Here is a 21,569-nt window from a genome sequence, read left to right as displayed (position 1 = left end):
AATTAATGACAAACAGTAGTGGGGACATTCTCAAGCACTTTATTTGTCACGCTCCATGCACTACTCAAGTGCATGTGTTGGTACGTGTGTGTGTGTGTGTACACTCAGAGACTTACACAAACGTCCAACCCCGACAGTGACACACAGGTTTGGTGAGGGTGTTTGCCAAGCCTTTAGGACTCCCTCTGTGTTTCCTTCCATCTCCTGTCGGATATTTACTCATCCAATTTTTCCTCTCTACTTCCCTCCTTCCCTCTCAATCTTTCCTCCCTCTGCCCCCCCCCCCCCCTGTGCTTGCTTGTCTGTCTGGTTGTCTACCTTTCTGTCTCTCTATAACTCACTCTCTTTCTCCCTCTACTAGTTTCTCTCCTCCCTCTCCCTTGGACTCTGCCCCTACTCTCTCTCCCCCCTAGTCTCTCCCTCCACCTTCCTCTATCTTTCTCCCCGTCTCTCCTTCTCACCCTAAATCCCTTTAGGGGCACCTGTGTTGATTTACTGTCAAATCTTCTGGGATTATCTGTAATCCTGTGGCTGGCCGATCTGCCTGCTGACAGCTGTGCTTTCCAGCAGCACACATCTGCTTGCCATGCACACAGCGCCACCCGAAAGAGACTTCTTCAGCACCAGAAAAAAACAACAACAAAAAAACATTAATTTTCTGCTTTACTGGATTTCTATCGACGATTCGTCTCCCCTTTTGTGGCATCTGACTGGTGCAGTCTGGAGTGTCGCTGTAGGGATTAGCAAGGCTAGCTTTAGCATGGGTAAACACTGTCTCTGCCTCTGTGGGCGTGTCTGTTTCTGCAGAGGTATCAATACCCCCCATTGGATGCTTTCTCTTCATTCTTTCCCTCTTTCAACTTAATTCCTATTGGTTGGAATAGTCACATGGCGTTCTGGAATGTGCAGATTCTGTCACCTTCACTAGCACTGGCAGATGTCCATGCTGACTCATCTGTTTGTACAGTAGCGTATGACAGTTTCACATGTGGAACAAATTGTGATTGAAAATGTTCCTGGAACATATTGACTGGAATAAATAATGTTTCAGCCAACTATCAGATAAATATATATAGAGAAAATGAAAATTAATTTGTGTCTGGTCTAGCTTCCAGCAATGACTCTGGCATGCTTTTCAGGAATACAGTACAAATGATTTGTAATACAGTAGATAAACTCTTCAAAAAATATGTCCACATTTTGCCTTCTCAGTTCAGTCCTTGAATGAATTCAGTGCTGCTGTTATATTTCATCTCTATTCCACTGAACTGTATTTACGACATATTGTTCTGTGGTTACAAGGTAGTAAATCGAACCTTAATGTAACCTTCATGTAAAGCCCTCAGATCTCTAGTGGTTAACTGTTCTTGTTCGTTCTCCAGGTGGTCTACAAGAACAACGACATCCGCCTGGAGCTTTCCCGCCTTGCCCGCATTGTGGACCCCAAGATGAAGCTGCAGGGGGGTGTGGTGTTCAAGTGCGAGAACGTGCCGACCCTTGACCCCATCAGCTTCGAGACCCCCGACTCCTACCTCAGCCTCCCCAAGTGGAACACCAAGCGAGTTGGCTCCATCTCCTTCGACTTCCGCACCTCCGAGCCCAACGGCCTGATCCTGTTCACTCACGGCAAGCCCCAGGACCGCAGGGACGCGCGCGGCCAGAAGAACAACAAGGTGGACTTCTTTGCGGTGGAGCTGCTGGACGGAAACTTGTATCTCCTGCTGGACATGGGCTCTGGGACTATCAAGGTCAAGGCCACCCTGAACAAGGTCAACGACGGGACCTGGCATCATGTGGACATACAGAGAGATGGGCGTTCAGGTGACGAGGGGAAGGGGAAGGGGAGGAGGAGGAGGAACAGGAGGAGAAGGAGGAGGTGTAATAAGAGGAGGAGGAGGTGTAATAAGAGGAAGAGGGGTGGAAAATAAAGTGGAGGAGGAGATGACAGAGGATGAGGTAGTGGCTAACTATGATAACAATAATGAATAAGGCATCAGGCTTGACGTGGCCCTACATCTGACTTGTTTAGAAAAGTATCTCACAGAATGCAATTGGCTACTGTCTCCTTCTTGCGAAGGCCAAAAACTTTTCCCAGGTTGCCGTTTTTTGAAAACGAGGTGATTCATCACAAGTGTAAAGAGATACCTTCTTATGTGAAGCTAATTCCATTGGCCTGCAAGTCGTCTGACCCAGCAGGCAGGACAAGCAGAGAAGACATTACAGGAACATGATATTAAAGGGGAGGGTCAGGCTCAGCCTCCTGCCTTGGGCTCCAAACCCAATAGAACCACTCCATTTCCAGCCTGGTGCTGGGGTGTTATTTTATGTTGTGGGTTGTGTTATATATCAGTGTGAAACAGCCAATTTAGCCCCGTGTCAAGTCTCTCAGCGCTGAGTAATCACCCCCCAGACCAGCAGAGAGCTGGAGCAGGCTGGCTCTTCTGCAGTGGGGAGGGAACAAGACAGATATATGGATATGAGACTGAGTCCTGATCTAACCTATGAGGACTGCTCATGGGAGCTCTGCTTTCTAAATCTCTTAATGAGACACTAGCTCGCTTGTTTACGTTTCCAAATAAGTTTCCTGACTTCCTGAACTATGTTGGAGTTTCTTTAGATAAAGATGTACTGACACACAACCACAATGCTAAGTTAACCCTCAATATCCTCATCCCTGCGCTCTCTCTCCCCATCTCTTCCACTCCTCCCCCTCCTTTACCAGGCATCATATCGGTGAACAGCCGGCGGACTCCCTTCACGGCCAACGGGGAGAATGAGATCCTGGACCTGGAGGGGGAGCTGTACCTGGGTGGTCTCCCTGACAACCGCCTGGGCCTGGGGCTTCCCACCGAGCTGTGGTCTGCCATGCTCAACTACGGCTACGTGGGCTGCATCAGGGACCTGTTCATCGACGGCCGCAGCAAGGACATCAAGGCCATTGCTGAGTCCCAGAGCCAGGGCGGGGCCGGCGGGGCTGCTGCGGGCATCCGGGCGTCCTGCAGCAAGATGACGGGGAAGCAGTGCGACAGCAGCCCCTGTAAGAACAACGGGGCCTGTAAGGAGGGCTGGAACCGCTTCATCTGTGACTGCACTGGGACCGGATACTGGGACAAGACCTGCGAGAGAGGTGAGGCTGGCTGGAGGGTTCTGCCCGAGGCTTGTCAGAGTAAACCTTTATTTCTTCTGAAATCTATCTTGTTCACTTTCTTTCAGTCCTATGGGTTGGGTATGCACTAGCAGTCTGCACAACATGACATCAGCAGAATTTAGCAGATGCTTTCATTTCAAAGCGGCATACAGAGAGGGATTCGAAGTTGCATCCTCCTGTTCTACTGTCGAGTACTCTAACCACCGAGCTGCAACCACTCCTGAAGGTTATTTCTGTGCAGAGAGGATCTTCAAGGCCTCTCTCCTACGGACGTTTCTCCAGGTCTGGCCAGTGTGTTTGTGGTCCGGGGGGTTATGAAAGGAACAATTTGAGACGTTTGCTGGTATTTATAGAAGCTTTTCTGAAAGATTTAATAGGATTTGAATTCACCGCCAAGTGGCTTTGTGAGAAGGCAATGTTTCCAAGGGGGGTTGCACAAGTGAAATTGAACTGGGCTCCCAGTGAAAATGCTCCCTGTGTGAGTCTGGGCTTTAAGAGCCTCGCTGCGTTAAGTCTTTATGAGGGTCTGGCCCATCAGACCAGGGATTTCAAAGGTTCGAGAAATTGATTTAGTCCAGTTATAGGAACAACATCCTTGTAAGAATGCATACTTTTGGTGTGAATAATGCATTATTGGGGATGGGTTTATAGAGCTTGGTTTTTGAAGAGATGGAGGGGATTGTGAGGGAATGGAGAGATCTGGATTTCATTGAAATAAGCTTTCTGTATGACTGATGCAGTAGAAAACAACTGTAAAAAAAGTAAGCTTAAAGGACGTTGACATAGCTTTAATATGGATAATATGTGTTTGACTGTGCGATGATGTTGACTGTATAAAATTGTTTTAAAAGTTTGGATGGATGAAAAATGTTATGGTACATCCTACATATGTTGGTGAATCAATAAGGTATGAGTCAAGATGAATATTGGAAAACACACAGTCGGGGGGGTTGGGGAGAACTCCTGCTATATGCTATTTGAAGGAATATTGACTCATCTTCAATCTGTCTCAGTAGAAGTATATAATAGCAGAGCAGAGTAAAATAAAGTAGAGTACAGCAGAGTGGAGTACAGCAGAGTGGAGTACAGCAGAGTGGAGTACAGCAGAGTGGAGTGCAGCAGAGTGGAGTAGATTAAAGCAGAGTTGAGTAGATAAAGGCAGAGCAGAGTAGAGCAGAGTAGAGCACAGCAGAGTAGAGCAGAGTAGAGCAGAGTAGAGCCAGGAAGCGTGGCTGTCCGATCGTGTTAACCTTGCCCGGGCTCCTGTGGGTTCTATTTCTGTAGCACACGGAGTGAGCTGGAGCTCAGAGCGCCTGTTCCAGCGTGAGCCAGCCAGCCAGGAGCACGTACAGACGTGTTAACACTCCCCCTCCCCCCTCTCGCTCTCTGTCTCTTTCTCCCTCTCCCTTCATCTCTCCCTCTCTCTTTCTCTCTCTCTTCATCCCTTTTTCTCTCTCTCTCTTCATCCCCCCCCTCTCTCTCTCTCTCTCTCTCCCTCTCCCTGCATCTCTCTCCCCTTTTTCCCTCCCTCCCCTCCTCTCCCCCTCCCTCCCTCCTTCACTCCCTCGGGGTCTCCTTCAGAGAGTGTTCTGGGTTTACAGAGTGAACAGGGCTGTAAACAGTGGATGCTATGTTACAGTTAACTTTTAACAGTTGTACAGATGCTTTTATCCAAAGCAACTAGCAAATAGTGCACATAGAAAATATTGCAGAAGATGAAGGATCAGAAGTGTAAAATAATAGTATTTTGGTCGTCAGAGTCCAGAAGCAGTCTGTATTTACCAGCCACATTGCAAAGTAACCACATCTCACCTATCAGGCATGATGAACAAAACAATAATGCCACAGTGCATCTTTATTACTTAAGTAAAGTGCAGCCGTTCTGACCTGAAGGTATTGGGGATGATGCAGTGCGGATACATGCATTATGATGCAGTGTTTTGTAAGACTATGGGCTTTTGCGGTCTACAGTATATGACTGTATAGAGTAGTTTATATGTTGGACTGTGTAGTGCTGTGTTGGAATTCAATTATATTCTCCTCATGTCTGTGGATGTTTTGGAGTCTAAATAGACCAATAACACAGTGGGTGGTGGTAGCATGACCTCATCTCTTTTCTGGTTTCTCCAGGCTATGGGTTTCCAGATCTGCTCTCTTGACCTTTGGCTTTACATCCTCAGGCGTTCTGCTATCTCAAGGTTGCCAGATTTCCCTTATATCTCCCCTGAGCCCTTTAAGATTCTAAGTCAGACAGAACTTGGAAGGATTTGTTTGACTAGATCGTTTGACTGCTTGGATCATCCCTCTGTTACGAAACAGACAACCATCAACACATGTAAACACACATACACCCACAAACTTCCTCAGTGTTGTGTTACCTCTCGGATCTGTTATGAAACTCACTGATCTTTGCAGATGGCCCAGAAACCGTACGCTGCTAAGGATAAAAGTGTCTGCTAAATGAATACATTATTATGATTTATTATTAACGTAACCCTAATGTAAAGGTTTAGTTCAGTTCAACCAGTTAGGATGCTGTTTTAAGTGTTGCCAGTTGTTCTGCAGCTTGCGGCTGGTCCTGCAGGGGCAGTGAAGAGTGCTGTCTCTCCTGGAGAGAACCCTGGGCTGCTTCTGACAGAACCCAGTCTCAAACTGCTGAGACATATTGATCAAGGAGCTCGCTATCGACTTACAACGCCATAAACACACCAGTAGAGTGCGAGACAAAAGACTACTTTTGACGACTGGATGAGATCGATGCTCTCTCCAGGACATTCTAAGAGAGGTAAAGCATTTATGGTGCTCTGAAACCCTAGGCTGAGTTTTTTGGATCTCCCAAGCTGTTTGATGTCTGCTCTTCTAGCCTACAGCCTCTCTATAGAACAGCCCTCACTAGCTTCTAAGCATGGCCCACATGATGTTTTAAAACGGACGATGTACTGTAAAGTAATGATGATATCTATGTGGTATAGGTACGGTGTAGCTCAGTGGTTAGATTATTTGTCTGCAGATCAAGAGGTTACAGGTTCAAATTCCCTCTGCACAGTACGGCACTTCAGATGAAACCATTTGCTAAGTGAAATGAATAGGACCCATAGAATGGACGTATGTATGCTGGAGGATTCCATACAGCGGTATTGTGAAGTCTAGTCATTACTTAGAATTGGGCCAAACATACATGCTTTCCGGATGTTTTTATATGTAGTCTATTGAACAAGCCACAATCTCCATGTTCTTTGAGATTGTGTTATTTAATGTGAGATAGATTTAGACTGTTTCAAGACATCAACAATTTTTAGGTGAATCAGCAAAACAAGAACATCCAGCCAATTCTATTTTTACTGTGTCTAGTTTGGAGGCAATGTCTTCTTTACTCTCTCCCCCTTCTCTTTCTTGCCCTCCCTCTCCCCCTCTTCCTCTCTCCCTTTCTATCGCTCTCCCTCTTGCCCTCTCTCTCCCTCTCTCCCTTTGTCTCCTACTCCCTCTCCTTCTCTTTCTCTCTACCTTTGTTTCCTTTCTCTCAATATCTATCTCCATCCCTCTCTTTCCCTCTCCCTCACTCTCCATTTCTCTCTGCTTTTACATCTATCTTCTATCTCCTTATTTCTCTCCCAGTCTCTCTCCCTCTATCTCTCAATTTCCCCCTCTGCCTCTCTCTCTTGCACTCCCTCCCTCCACCTCTCTCTCTCTCCCTCTCTCTCTCTGTCTATGTTTAACCCAGCCCAGGAGACATGACAGCACCTGTGATCAGAGGTGTGCCCCTGTATCACAGAGACAGATGTAGAGTCAGCGGGTGAGAGTCTGTGTGAGTGCGTGTGTGAATGTGTGTGAATGTACACGATTGTGAGTATGTTTGTGCATGAGCGTGCACGAGTTTGTGTGTGTGTGTGAGCATGCGTTTGTGTGTGAGTGAGTGTGTGTGTGTGTGTGACTCCACCAGCCAGTCAGTGCCAGACCTCCATGCAGGGGAGTGATGTCCAGACCAGGCCCAGCTTGGTGCCTCTTGGTGGGGCAAGGACCTGGAGCAGACCCCTGCCAAACCACTATGGCTGTGATCTGAATCCTAATGGGCCCTGCTCGCATGGTCAGGTTCAGTCTGCAGCCCCTGTACAGGAAGAGGAGGAGTGAAGAGGAGAAAGAGGAGGAGGAAGATAATTAGGAATGACAGGAGGAGGAGGGGGGGATGAAGAACATAATGTTCTCTGTTTCATGGTACAAACATTGTTGTTTCACCTTTAGCTCGTAATAATCAGTACCATGTTGTCAGGTACTAAGTAGCTGGGCTCAATCAGGTTTGGAATGGAACAGCAGGAGGGAAGCGATCACCCGAGACTTAGCACAATCCCTCAGCCCGTTACCCTGGAGACCAGGCACCTGACATACATCTCTATAACTGTACTAATTTAATCAAACGGTATGAGACCTTTACTGTGAAGCAGTACAGAGATAAGGCAGAGAAAGAACAGTATAGAGGGAGGGACGGAGGGAATGATGGAGGGAGAGAATGATGGAGGGAGAGAATGATAGATTGATAATTGCAGGAATAGTTTATTTTCTCTTTTCCGTGGCACACTTTCCAGAGCGGCCAGCTCTACTCTCCTCCTCTCTTCAGGAACCTCTCTCCTCCTGCCATCCATATTTAATCACAACATCGCTTCACCCCAAGAAGCTGTTCTGATAGGATCCTGCTTGTTGGAGGTATCTTCTCACTCCAGTCACAGCTGTTGTGTTTGTACAACAGAAATATGTGTTTAGGAGGAGAAGGATGAAAAGAAGGGGAAGGAGGAATGGGAGAAGGGGTGAGGAGGAGGAGAAGGGGCGAGGAGGAGGAGAAGGGGCGAGGAGGAGAAGGGGCAGAGAAGGTGGAGAAGGGGCGAGGAGGAGGAGAAGGAGCAAAGAAGGAGGAGAAGGGGCGAGGAGGAGGAGAGGTGGCGAGGAGGAGGAGAAGGGGCGAGGAGGAGGAGAAGGGGTGAGGAGGAGGAGAAGGGGCGAGGAGGAGGAGAAGGGGCGAGGAGGAGGAGAAGGGGCGAGGAGGAGGAGAAGGGGCAGAGAAGGAGAAGCGAGTAGGGCTGACAGTATGTTTTATGGTTGTGGTTTGAGTAGAGGACCTTTTTGGGGGTTCGGTCTTGCTGACAAACAGACCCACAGAACTGCTGCTTGTGATAAAGTATCCCCGTTAATCAGGTAAATAGGGCTGTAATGAAGTGTGTGTGTGTGTGTGTGAGAGGGAGTGTGTGTGTGTGAGAGAGAGGGTGTGTGTGTCTCGTAATCCCACTGAGACTCTCCTCTTACTCTGCCTTCACTGCAAACACACTCTTGTACACACACTCACACACACACACACACACACACTGGGACACACACACACCACCGCCTTAAGCTTCAACACAAACCCCCTGAAGCACACTTGGGGATGCAGGCAATGATGCTTGTTCCTGGAGACAAAACAAAGATAGATGTGTAACGTACAGCATTGTCCCCAGTCAATATGACAATTCTATGAAGATTCTAACTTTAGACACAGGGCTCCAGACTAACTTGTTGCCTTGGTTGCACTGGTGCGCCTAACTTTTTTATTTAGGTGCACCAGCACAAAATTTTGGTGCACCCAAAATTTTCCTTGCGTCGCCACAATTTCAAGGTCACCTTTTTATCACGCTCCATATACATTCATATATATTATGTAAATGATCTTAAACAAGAATAAGGTGTAGGTAAATATATTTTTTATTTGAAGCACAATCATACTGTATATATATATAAAAAAAAATATTTTAAGTGCTTCACTGAGCTACCAAACTACAACATTTTAAGCAAAATAAAACATTTCAAAATATAAAGTGCTACTGTTTAAAAGTGCTTCCCTGAACTGAGACCTAACATTTCATGGCTCAAAGTCTTATACCGGGTCCCACCTTGCTGTCGCATGCCCTTCAGATGGCCAACACCTGTAATTTGGCCTTCTTGTCCTATGGCCTTGGCTAAATCATCTTGCCACACTCTCCCTAGCATCAAAATCCTAGCTCCATGGGTTAGCTCCATGGCCCAGCTTCGTAACTCAGGGGTCCGCAATTCATTTTTACAAGGGGCCACATGAGAAACCAGAAATGTGTTGGAGGGCCTCATCAATTTGCTCGCTATTCATTTTCTCCCATTGTAAAAAGCAGTAAAGTATATATTTTGATTAGCTGCTACTGGTTATCAGAAGAATAAGGATATTCTGTAAATATTTATATAAATATTTTAGATTTTGGTGTAGGTCAAATAGGAAAGATTATAGAAGTAATAAACAGTATAAACAACAACAACAGTGCTATTTTATTTGTAACCAGTTAATCTTCACAAACACTGAAAAGTTGTTTTGCAGTATGTTAAAGATGTGGAATTGATCAACTTTATACAAAAAGCGTTTTTTCAGTTCATTTTGTTCTGTGAGAGAAATCCAGTGGGCTTGAACAAGTGCATCGAAATCTGTCTGAATGTCTGAGGTGGATATGCGAAGGACAGCTGACAGGTAATGATCAGGGTCTGCAGTTCAACTAGCAAACCATCAGCCCGCGCCCACTGAATCAGTCAAGTTCTTATTATGTCCGCGTTAGTTTTTTTTCACTTTCACTTTGACCTCAGTAAACAGATACTTAGAAGTCCATCAGTGGCAAAGTTTTTCATTTTCGAGGGCTAACCAACAGCTAACTCTCCTGTCGGTGAGGTTGCGCAAGCGCACATATGTAAATCGCCTGATCACTGTAGTCTTTCAGGACTACATATTTACTACAGCTCAACACATTTATTTATTTTAAATTTTTGATTTACCTCACGCGGGCCGGATTGAGACAGCCTGTGGCCGGTTATGGCCCGCGGGCCATACAATGCCCAGGTGTGCTAAACTGACTCTGGTGCTCAGGTCGTAATTTCAATCACACAGCACGGAGCTACAGGAATATCTGGACCACAGCCAATCAGAGGCAAAGACCCGCCCCATCTCTGTCTCTGATTGGTTTAGACCACGATATGATCCAACCATGAGTGTCAGTTCCGTTTTAGGATAACAAACGCTTTGTTTGTGGAGAGACAGCGGATGCGAGGAGGTTAGGTGCACCGGTGCGACCTAGGAAAATTTTTTGTCGCACCCGTACACATTTTGGTTGCATAGTGCGACCAAATTGGTCGCACTCTAGAGCCCTGTAGACAGCAAAAACATTGTGTCTTGTAATGTGCCGGTTCAGTCTAAAACAACATTGCGTCTCAAAACAAATCACCTGGAGCAGGCGATCTGCCAGCTTACTGTTATCAGTTGGGTGTGAAGAATATGTCTGTGATGTTGACAAAGATGTGGCAATGGAAAAAACTGTAGGACCAATTTTTATCATGGGGTAATTACTTTTTTAGTACAAATAATGACAAATATGATTGTGTTAATGGGAGACACCTTACTGTGATAAACATGATAAAATAATTGCAAGTAAAAAAAAAAGTTTATAAATAATGAATGAAAAAGAAAAGTAAAGTATAAGAAAAGTGCATACTGTAGAAGACCTCTTCCTTCCTTCCAAAACATCACCTGGACCTCACCAAGGTCATTTTGTACAGGGTTTATTCATTTTGTACAGGGTTTATTCACTCAAAATAACCTTGGTGAGGTCCAGGTGATGTTTCGTGATGAGTCACTGCCTGTGTCTGGACGGCCATCTTGGTCTCTTCAGGAGGTAAACACCTGCTTGTGGCCATTTAGTTTGGCTCAGTCGGTATCCAACACCGTCTCACACATATACACAAACACACCAGCTCAGGTACACTTACACACACACACACTTACGACATGCATGGACGCTCACACAAACATACATTCACCTTTGACCACATTTAGTTTGAAAAATAAGGCATATACAGGTAATTCATGTGAATACAAAACAATAACCTTTATACTGACCAACAACCTAGCTATAAAGCCCTATCCCTCCCCTCCTTCTCCCCCCCCCTACTCCTCCCCCCTATCCCCCTCCCTCCCTTCCCCCCTCCATCCCAGGGTGATAAGCACCTTTACAGGGACATTCATCTCAGCAGACAGTGAATGTGACACTTCAAGGTCCATCCTGACGAACTGCCTGCCTTACACACAAACACATGAAGACCGAGGAAGAGAGAGGGTGAGAGAGAGAGAGGGTGAGAGAGAGAGAGAGAGAGGGTGAGAGAGAGAGAGAGAGAGAGAGAGAGACCTGTTAGAGAGAGAGAAAGAGAGAGAGAGAGAATCTAGTAACATGTAGTGTGGACACTATATACAACACAATGCATAATGTGTGTCTTGTACTTCTGGATTGGTTAATCTTGCATGCATGTGCACACACAAACTCACATACTCACACACATGCCTGCATACACTGGCACACCCACACTGACAAACACACACACGTGCACACACACGTGCACATACACATATGCGCCCACCTCTTTTCATCAACCTGGGACCAAGACAAATGAAACAAACATATTGGAGAGCAGAGAAGCAGTTTAGGTGAATCTCATTTAGAAGCGTGGGGATTCTGGGTTGCGGTAGAAAACTCCTGGACCAGCACATTTTCTTCAACAAAAGCTTCTCACCCCTCTCCACCCTATTGTGTCATGTGTCTGTTAACACTTATCTGCCTTAGAGAGGAGCAGGATTGTTGAATTGAGCAGAATAATGAGTTTGGTATCTGCACCCTTATAAATGACGTCACGTGAGTTTCAGTCCCTGCTACAGTACAGCAGCTTTCCTTTCTCTCTAACACCTTCTCTCTTTATAATTCTGCCATATTCTCTCTCTCTCTCTCTCTCTCTCTCTCTCTCTCTCTCTCTCTCTCTCTCATTAGACCTTGCACAGTGATGATGATTGCTTTGTCAGCTGAGAGTGATTTGCTGTGGTGTGTGAGTGCGTGTGTGTGTGTGTGCAGTTTCAACATGAGCTCATCACTGTCTCATTCTCCAACATTGTGAGAAACTCTGACACCACCTGTCCCTGTGTATCCATCCTCCACCTTGTGTCTGCTGTGGTTAGGGTGAGGGCAGAGGGTTGAGCTTTATCTCTGAAGGACGTTGATTTCTGAGATAAAGACTAAGACACTAACGACCTGTGAGAGAGATCTAATACTGACCTTTGGAGGGAGGAGGATGGAGGAGAGAGAGACAGAGAGAGAGAGGGCCCAATAGATAGAGGGATAGAAAATAGATTTTTGTACCCTGTGGTGAAGAACCCACTCTCTCGACAAGCTGCTGGCGTTTCTGCTGCCTGGAACATCATGCTACAGTATTGCTCTGCAATCCCCGTCTGTAATTAAATGTGTGCTTAGGAGCTGCACTTGGTTATGTAAACACTCCCTCTTTTCCTCTCCTCCGCTCTCCTTTTCTTCTCCTTTCCCCTCCCTCTCTCCTCTCTCTCTCTCTCTCTCTCTCTCTCTCTCTCTCTCTCTCTCTCTCCTATTATAGCGGTAAGGAGGATATGTATGGATTCTGGTTTGAAGCATGAGACCAGAGATGGGGTTTAGGGTCTGGGTGACTAACCCTGATACCTGGAGACACACCTCTCTGTCAGTCAGGTATCCCTCTGTCTTGGTCTCTCTCTTCTCTCCCTCTCGATCTCTGACTCTCTCCATTTCACTCTTTCCCTCTCTCTCTCCCTCTCTCTTCATTTCTCTCTCTCCCTCTCCCCCCCCCCCCTCTCTCTCTCTCTCTCTCTCTCTCTCTCTCTCTCTCTCACTACACTGTCCTTTCTCATTCAAGCAGGCAGGCAAGCAGACACACCCTCCCACCCATATACACACCAGTGGCGGACAGAAATGGAGCAGAGGAAATCAGTCTTTCAGAGCTCGGTCATCTGAGAAATTGACAAGTTTCCAAAGCCTTGGAGACCTGGGCTTTAAGGTTCCAGGGATGGTTTTAGGGGGGGGGCGCTTTTCAGTGACAGAACACACTTCCACTGCCTAAACCTAGCCCTCAGTATTGTTAGCTCCCAGTAAACATAGCCCCCGGTAAACCTAGCCCACAGTAAACCTAGCCCACAGTAAATCCTCACTGGGCAGAGACAGTCCTCCCTCCATGCAAATCTTTCAGGAAAGAGCTCTATCTTGTTGGTAAATATTTTTCTCTGAGAGTCCCCTTACTGTCAGCTCTCTCCCTCCCCCTAACTCTCCTGATCCTCTCTCTCTATCTATCTCAGCCTCAGTCTTTCTCCTGTTCTCTCTTAATCCCCTGTTTTTCATCTCCCTCTCCCTCAATTCCCACCTCCCTCACTCCCTCACTCCCTCACTCCCTCACTTCCTCACTCCCTCACTCACTCACTCACTCACTCACTCCCCCCTCCCCCCACTCCCTCCCTCCCTCCCCTTTCTGTGATTTTGACCCCGTTGAGATAGAGTGAACAGTGATGCTGGTGTTACATCTGGGCTTTGCTGCCCCTTGTTGGTAATGTATGTAACTGCAGGTGTGAGCGTGTGTGTGTGCATGCGCGTGTGGAGGCGTGTGTGTGTGTGTTTGGGGAGGACATCTTGCGGTTCATCATCTCACTCCATCATCGCGCGTAAATGTTTCAGTTCAGCCAGTTTGACCTTTAATCCCTGTTATCAAAGACAAAACAAGCCTCACTCAGACAGTGTGACAAGTTCAGCTCCAATGTTTTGCATGTGAATATAACGAAAATGAATGCGTAACAGCAGCTTAGTGACTTTACAGTCCAGATGATGTCATAGTGAATACTGATCTTGTGCGCAAAAAATAGACTCCATTTATCTAATGAACATATTCAACAGATCATTATATCTACCACACCCCAGCTTACACATCTGCCTGGGTTGTAATCCTCCTCACATTGAAGGCCTTAAAACACATGCACACACATATATTGTTTACACAAATACAGCACACACACACACACAGACAGTACGTACTGTCTGTGTGTGTGTGTAAACTGTGTGTGAAAGCGTGTTGTGCTGTCTGTGTGTGTAAAGGTAGAACCCAGTTGTGTAGAATGTGTTGGTCGATATTTTTACGTTTTTTTTTCCAACGTCGCCCTGACAAATGTGTGGTGCCCTGGCAACGGTGACTCACATGGGAGCAGAATTACAGAGAGAGCATTTTCCTACTGGGAGTCAGGTGGCTGAGCGGTTAGGGAATCGGGCTAGTAATCAGAAGGTTGCCAGATCGATTCCCCGCTGTTCAAAAATGACGTTGTGTCCTTGGGCAAGGCACTTCACCCTACTTGCCTTGGGGGAATGTCCCTGTACTTACTGTAAGTCGCTCTGGAGAAGAGTGTCTGCTAAATGACTAAATGTAAATGTAATGTATGTCAAAGAGAGACTGCGTGCTGCACACACACACACACACACACACAAACATACTGCATATAGTACATACACATGCATACAGTACACACACACACACACACACAATAAAATAGGACTCACACAGTCAAACAGGCAACAAATGCAATCTCACACACTAAGCCACTAAGCTGAATGACCTATAGTCATTCAGGCAGGCAGGCAGGCAGACAGGCAGGCAGAGAGACAGATGGACGGACGGACGAACAGACGGACAGAAGGACAGACCTTTCCTGTACTTCGAGGAGCAATTTTGCATTGTCCGATGAAAGAGCACAGTACAGGACTGTGTAGAGTGAAAGTGGATACGGGAACGTCCAACCAGTCCCTCACAGGACACATCACACACACAGCCATGGTATTCATGTCACTCTAACAGCCCTAAACATAACCCTCACACACACACAGACACACAACCCTACCCTACCTGAAGTGTTTACGTAGCTAACGTTGGGCTGCCGAGCTGAAGAGACTTCTCACACCTCCAGTGTCTGGGCAGCTCTCGTGCTGAAAGCCTTCCTCGTTTTCCATCTTCCACTGCAATTTCACAGCTAATTATGTAAAGTGAAAGTGACTGGGAGACCCCCCCACACACACACACATTTTAATTAGCATCTGAAATGAGCTGTTCACAGATGCTGATATCTCTCTTAAGGAGAAACCAGGTGTGTAGCCATGGCAACATAGTCTGTGTGTGTGCGTGCATCTTTACCAGTTGAGGATACCCACACACCGCCTACAAACAACTTGTAGAATGCAAACATTCAGTCTTAAAGGAAAAACCTGCACAAACACAAACACACACACACTTAACCAAAATAAGTTAAGCTAAGGCCTGGGAAAGTTAAGCTAAACTAAGCTAAGGCTAATGAAAGTTAAGCTAAAGTAAGCTAAGGCTAGTGAAAGTTAAGCTAAACTAAGCTAAGGCTAGTGAAAGTTAAGCTAAACTAAGCTAAGGCTAGTGAAAGTTAAGCTAAACTAAGCTAAGCTAAGGCTAGTGAAAGCTAAGGCGTCAGGGTGTAAAATCAATCTGTTGTTGTCATCCTGTCATGTTTCACCTCCACCCAGGCTGTGTAGCCAATCAATTACCTGACATGTTCAAAATATAATTCTATGTGCAAATGGGGCTCGGATCGATACAAATTACTGCTTGACAGTTCTTAAATTGTGGACTTGGATTATTTTACATTTACATTTAGTCATTTAGCAGACGCTCTTCTCCAGAGCGACTTACAGTAAGTACAGGGACATTCCCACCGAGGCAAGTAAGGTGAAGTGCCTTACCCAAGGACACAACGTAATTTTACACGGCCCGGAATCGAACCGGGAACCTTCAGATTACTAGCCCGATTCCCTAACCGCTCAGCCATCAGACTCCCGTCTTGTCATGATTCAGTGGGACAGTAGAGTCACATGTCATTAAGGAGAGGCAGCTATGGTCTCCGTGGCTCCTCCAGTCACCTCATCCCCTGACTCTGAGGAGCAGACGTTTTAATGTTCTGCTTGTTGGACAGAGTGTGCGTGGGGCTGTGGCAGACACACGCTGTACACAGATGATGAGTACTGAGTCTCTGAGTGTGTGTGAGGGGCGTGTGTTTCGTCTCCCGTGAGAAGGGAGGGACATCTGGGACTGACTGTTTCCTTTTTAAATTGGCTCTTTACTCTCCAGTGAACAAGACCAGTCATCCTTAGCTATTGATAGTGGTATTCATGATGTGTTTGTGTGTGCATGTGTGAGTGTGCGGGCTTGTGTGTGTGTCAGCCAGAGATAAGGTTGGCCACACAGTAATGCCAGTTTGAAATATCATATTTACATCCACCTTGTTTTCTGTCAAATCTGGTCTGACGCTGTCACACATTGAAAGCTGTTTTATGTGTCGGTAACAATCTGTCCCTCTTTTCCTCTCTCCCCCACACCTCTTCTCCCCCCCTCTCTCTCTATCTCTCTCTTTTTCTCTCTGTTCTCCACCCCCTCTCTATCTTTATTTTTCCTCTCTTGCTCTCGCCCCTCCCACCTATCTCTCTTTCTCTCTGCTCTACCTCCCCCTCCCGCCCCCCCTCCCTCCGCCCCTAACAGAGGCGTCCATCCTGTCGTTCGACGGCAGCATGTACATGAAGGTGGTGATGCCCAGCGTGATGCACACGGAGGCCGAGGACGTGTCGCTGCGCTTCATGTCCCAGCGTGCCTTTGGCCTGCTCATGGCGGCCACGTCCCGCGACTCGGCCGACACGCTGCGTCTGGAGCTGGACAGCGGCCGGGTCAAGCTGACGGTCAACCTAGGTATCGTATACCGCCATCGCCCCCCCCCCACCACCACCCCGCGCGTTAACACTAGGGGGAGGGACGTCATTGACCTCCTCATGGTCTCTTTATGAGTTCTAGTTGTCTCAAACCTAACACTAACCCCCCCCCCCCCCACCCCCCTCGAAGCTGATGTTTGTATTTCTTGGTTATGTCTGTCATTGCTGCATGGACTGTATTGGATGTGCTTGGCGTTTGTTGATCTTGCTTTATTGCTGAGGCGTCTATGTAGAGTGTCTCTGTCCATCAATCTAACACTTAACAACATGCTTCCGACCGTGCATCTCTTGAACAGATTTAATTGTGATCATTTCCATTTCTAAACTGTTGACAGTGTGTTTACGAGACCTACGATATGTAATACTGACTTTCGGTAGCATACTTCCTCTCTTTCATTAAGGGTAATTTACCAAACACATAATATCATAATTAATCTAGCTAAAGTATACAGACACACACATCACACACATAACAGTCTTGTCTGGGTTTCTTTCTGTGATTGATTATTTATTGATTTTTCTCATTCTTTCGTTTTTTCATCCCCGGTTAGCAGGCTCATGGTGACATGTCTCTCGTGTACAGTAGACCCATGCTATACATGGTACCCCCAAGGCCTTGTTCAAAGATGGCACTCACCCCTTCAAAGGCCTCTAGCCTGCGGCCCGCTTGGCCAACAGCCCGAAGCCACCAGCACCCAGACCCTGCAGAGGAGGGCAGCTGAAACAGACTAAGACAGATGGGTTAGACCTCCACAGATGGAATAGTTATGGTGGACATAGGTCTGCAGAGTTGGACTATATCTGGAATAGATATGCACTGGTGAAGTAGACCTGCACATGTGAAATATATCTGGAATAGAAATGCACAGGTTGAATCGACCTGCAATAGATATGCATAGGTTGAATATAAATACAGTGGTGCAATAGACCTGCACATGTGGAATAGATCTATAATAGAATTGCACAGGTGGTTAACTGGGACAGGTGGAATATATTATATAGATTAGGAATTAATAATACAACATAGGTTTGGGGATGGATGATGCAGTAGAGGGTTAGGGATGGATGATGCAGTACAGGGTTGGGGATGGATGATGCAGTACAGGGTTAGGGATGGATGATGCAGTAGAGGGTTAGGGATGGATGATGCAGTAGAGGGTTAGGGATGGATGATGCAGTACAGGGTTAGGGATGGATGATGCAGTACAGGGTTGGGGATGGATGATGCAGTACAGGGTTAGGGATGGATGATGCAGTAGAGGGTTATGGATGGATGATGCAGTAGAGGGTTAGGGATGGATGATGCAGTACAGGGTTAGGGATGGATGATGCAGTAGAGGGTTAGGGATGGATGATGCAGTACAGGGTTGGGGATGGAGGATGCAGTACAGGGTTAGGGATGGAGGATGCAGTAGAGGGTTAGGGATGGATGATGCAGTACAGGGTTAGGGATGGATGATGCAGTACAGGGTTAGGGATGGATGATGCAGTACAGGGTTGGGGATGGATGATGCAGTACAGGGTTGGGGATGGATGATGCAGTACAGGGTTAGGGATGGATGATGCAGTAGAGGGTTAGGGATGGATGATGCAGTAGAGGGTTGGGGATGGATGATGCAGTAGAGGGTTGGGGATGGATGATGCAGTAGAGGGTTAAGGATGGATGATGCAGTACAGGGTTAGGGATGGATGATGCAGTAGAGGGTTAGGGATGGATGATGCAGTACAGGGTTAGGGATGGATGATGCAGTAGAGGGTTAGGGATGGATGATGCAGTACAGGGTTAGGGATGGATGATGCAGTACAGGGTTAGGGATGGATGATGCAGTACAGGGTTAGGGATGGATGATGCAGTAGAGGGTTGGGGATGGATGATGCAGTATAGGGTTGGGGAAAGGTGGTACAGTATAAACAGTCTGCAGTTGTACCAATATCAACACGTGGCCCCATGGTTCTGGTGCTGGATGGCTCGGGGCTGTTTGCTTCCACTGTTCTGTCGCGGTTGACGGTACATGACGAGGCGGGTCACATGGATTCCAACCCAGACCAGAGGACCTGTTAGTGCCTCAGCTGTCCCTAAAGGCTAGATCCAGCCTGGGGTTAAAACATTAATAATAAATGTAGTATTGACGTGATCCCTACAGGATATTTACTGTACAATTATGGCTCCACATGCTGGGTTGGAAAAATCGATGTGGCCTCGGAACTACAGGCGGCCATTTTGAAATCCGACAGTCACAAGATACAAAAAGATACATTGATTTAGCCTGATCAGATGGAAAACACAATCGATTTGGATCAGATTTGAGAAGTGACTTGGATGTTGCAAACCCAAGCACAATCCACACTCCCCCCCAAACCTGTCCAGATTGACGGCTTCAACGACACGTTGAACACCGTCCACGTGTGTCTAAAATGGCCGCCGTCCTCCGTCATGTGACCGTCCCCGGAAGGTGGAGTGTGTGTTTTTGGATGTCTGCAGCTGTAACCTTGAAGGATGCGATTTCATCTGTCACTTATTCTCCCCCTCCATCTAGACTGTGTCAGGATAAACTGTAACACCAGTAAGTCAACACTCCACTCGCTGGAGATATATTCTTCTTTAAATACATGTTTGATATGGCTTGTGTTGTGCTACAGATAGGATCAGGGTGTGCAGGAGTCTGATAAGAGTGTTGCATGGATGAGAGAGAAGATGTAGATACGAGAGCTCAGATCTAAATAGATAGAAATTGATGACTCATGTTTAGGAGGGATGTTAGCTGAGCATGTCCAGTTCCTCTTTAGCAAGCTTACTCAAGAGAGATGAATATCTAGGGCTTCTATATCAGCCTCGGGAAACTTTACACAAGTTCTTATTTGCTCTCCCAAACATCTGTATCTGAGTTGACAATAGATAATGAATAAGGTATGGTGTTTGTAACTACCCAATCGAAAAAAGAAAAAAAAAATATTCAAGAAGAAATTTGTACAAACATACTTATATATTAAAGGTGTCAATTGGTATGTGAATATATACAATTCCAAAACTTCCAATTGTAAAGAAAAGATAAAAAATGAAATGAAAGCTCTAATTTAATACGTTGATATTAGATGAAACCTATTTTTCCGCTTGGGTGTGTTGAGAGCAGTGTCAGGTGTTCAGGTTTAGAGTGTGACGGCTGAGAGAAACTGCTCTTACTCATCATGAGGTGTTCCTGTCACACACAAGATCATCACATCAATTTGTCACGACACCAGCCTAACGCTCCTCTACAGTATTCATTAGCTGTGTGTGTGTGTGTTTGCATGTGTGTGTGTGGTGGTTGATTGTCGCCTGTGGGTGTATTTGTGATTTGTGTGTGTGTGGCATGCATGTGGTGTGTGTGTGTGAAAGAGAGAGCGGGAGTGAGAGAGAGAGAGACGCAGCTGCTACTCTTCACAGTTGATATCTGTTGAGTGACAGATCAGACACACCCATTCTCTCGGATTACTCTGATCAATGCCACTGATTACTTGCTGTAATGACACACACACACACCGGGCCTGTCTGCTATGTCACCTCTCTAACCACGATGGTGTTATTGATCAGGTGACTGAGTGACAGTGCAAAAGTGACGTCTTGTTTGTCTTCTACTGCTGCTACCTGGTTTAGTCCAACTGGAATCCAGATTGCAGCAGAGGAACCACAGAGACTTGATGAAATAAGCTCCTATCAGACAGTTATCTGATCAATACAACCTTGTAACATACAGTAGCTTTCTGAGGTCATGACTGTTAACTGATGGCCCTTTGGTTCCCACCTGCTTGACAAGCCAAGAGGACTATAATAGGGATCTCACCCCCCCTGGTGGGAGTTTGAGAAACACCTGAGTGATGAAATGAACTGGTTCTCAGGGAGATTCAAGTCCTCGTATGAGTAACAGCAGTTGGATCTCACTACTTTGTAGCCTTTTTGTAATATAGTTTGATAATATGTCTTGTATTTTGCATTCTGTTCTCCACAGTCAAACCAAACCTTTGTTAGTTTATTTTTTACAGTAAAAACGTACAGTAGCGCTTGTGTTCAGAAATGTCCTGGTTGATACAGATTTGGTCCTTGTGAATGGAGGAATATAAGCTTGATTTATACCTTGATCATACACTCTCTTGATGACTTACTTGATTAATTAAATAAAATAAAAAAATAGAAAAATAGCTAAACAATAGAATCAATCCATTGTAACAGCAGATGTAGTCATATGTTCGAATCCCCCCTCTGTATTTCTGCTAAATGAACACATTATTATTGTTATTAGTACAGAAGTATGTGTCAGCAGAGGTTTGGTTTGGGGTGTGCCTCCCTGTCCCTGGTCTAACACCCTTCCTCCGCAGGTAAGGGCCCTGAGGTGCTCTACGCCGGGCAGAAGACCAACGACAACGAATGGCACTCGGTGCGCGTCATCCGCCGCGGGAAAAACTTCAAGCTGACCGTGGACGAGGACATGGCAGAAGGTAGCTGTTCCTCTCTGCATGGGGAAGGGCAATGTGAAGCTCAGTGGTTGGAGCACTTGACTGCAAAATCGGTTTTAATGCCCCCCCCCCCGTACTGTATGTCGCTTTGATCCTTCTCTCAATCTCTTCGTTTCTCTATTCCTCCATCCCTCCGTCTCTCTCTCTCTCCCTCCTCCTCTCCAGGTCAGATGGCAGGTGACCACACCCGTCTGGAGTTCCACAACGTGGAGACAGGAATCCTGACGGAGAGGAGATTTGTTTCCTCCGCCCCTTCCTCCTTCATAGGACACCTACAG

At 46.4% G+C, this 21,569-nt stretch overlaps 1 protein-coding gene across 1 annotated transcript in view; it reads left to right on the top strand.

Annotated features, from left to right (window-relative positions):
• LOC134024473 (neurexin-3b-like) overlaps nucleotides 1–21,569 on the top strand; it is a 186,091-nt gene that overhangs the window by 53,746 nt on the left and 110,776 nt on the right. Inside the window, 6 exon segments of the mRNA XM_062466918.1 lie at nucleotides 1,383–1,821; nucleotides 2,723–3,127; nucleotides 16,577–16,780; nucleotides 19,338–19,364; nucleotides 21,154–21,273; nucleotides 21,457–21,569. Of these exon segments, the coding sequence (XP_062322902.1) occupies nucleotides 1,383–1,821; nucleotides 2,723–3,127; nucleotides 16,577–16,780; nucleotides 19,338–19,364; nucleotides 21,154–21,273; nucleotides 21,457–21,569 (1,308 nt within the window).

The sequence above is a fragment of the Osmerus eperlanus genome, chromosome 8 (assembly GCF_963692335.1).
Source record: "Osmerus eperlanus chromosome 8, fOsmEpe2.1, whole genome shotgun sequence".
NCBI classification, from domain to species: domain Eukaryota; kingdom Metazoa; phylum Chordata; class Actinopteri; order Osmeriformes; family Osmeridae; genus Osmerus; species Osmerus eperlanus.
Note: the sequence above shows the minus strand (reverse complement) of the source record. Positions and strands in the feature narration are given on the sequence as shown.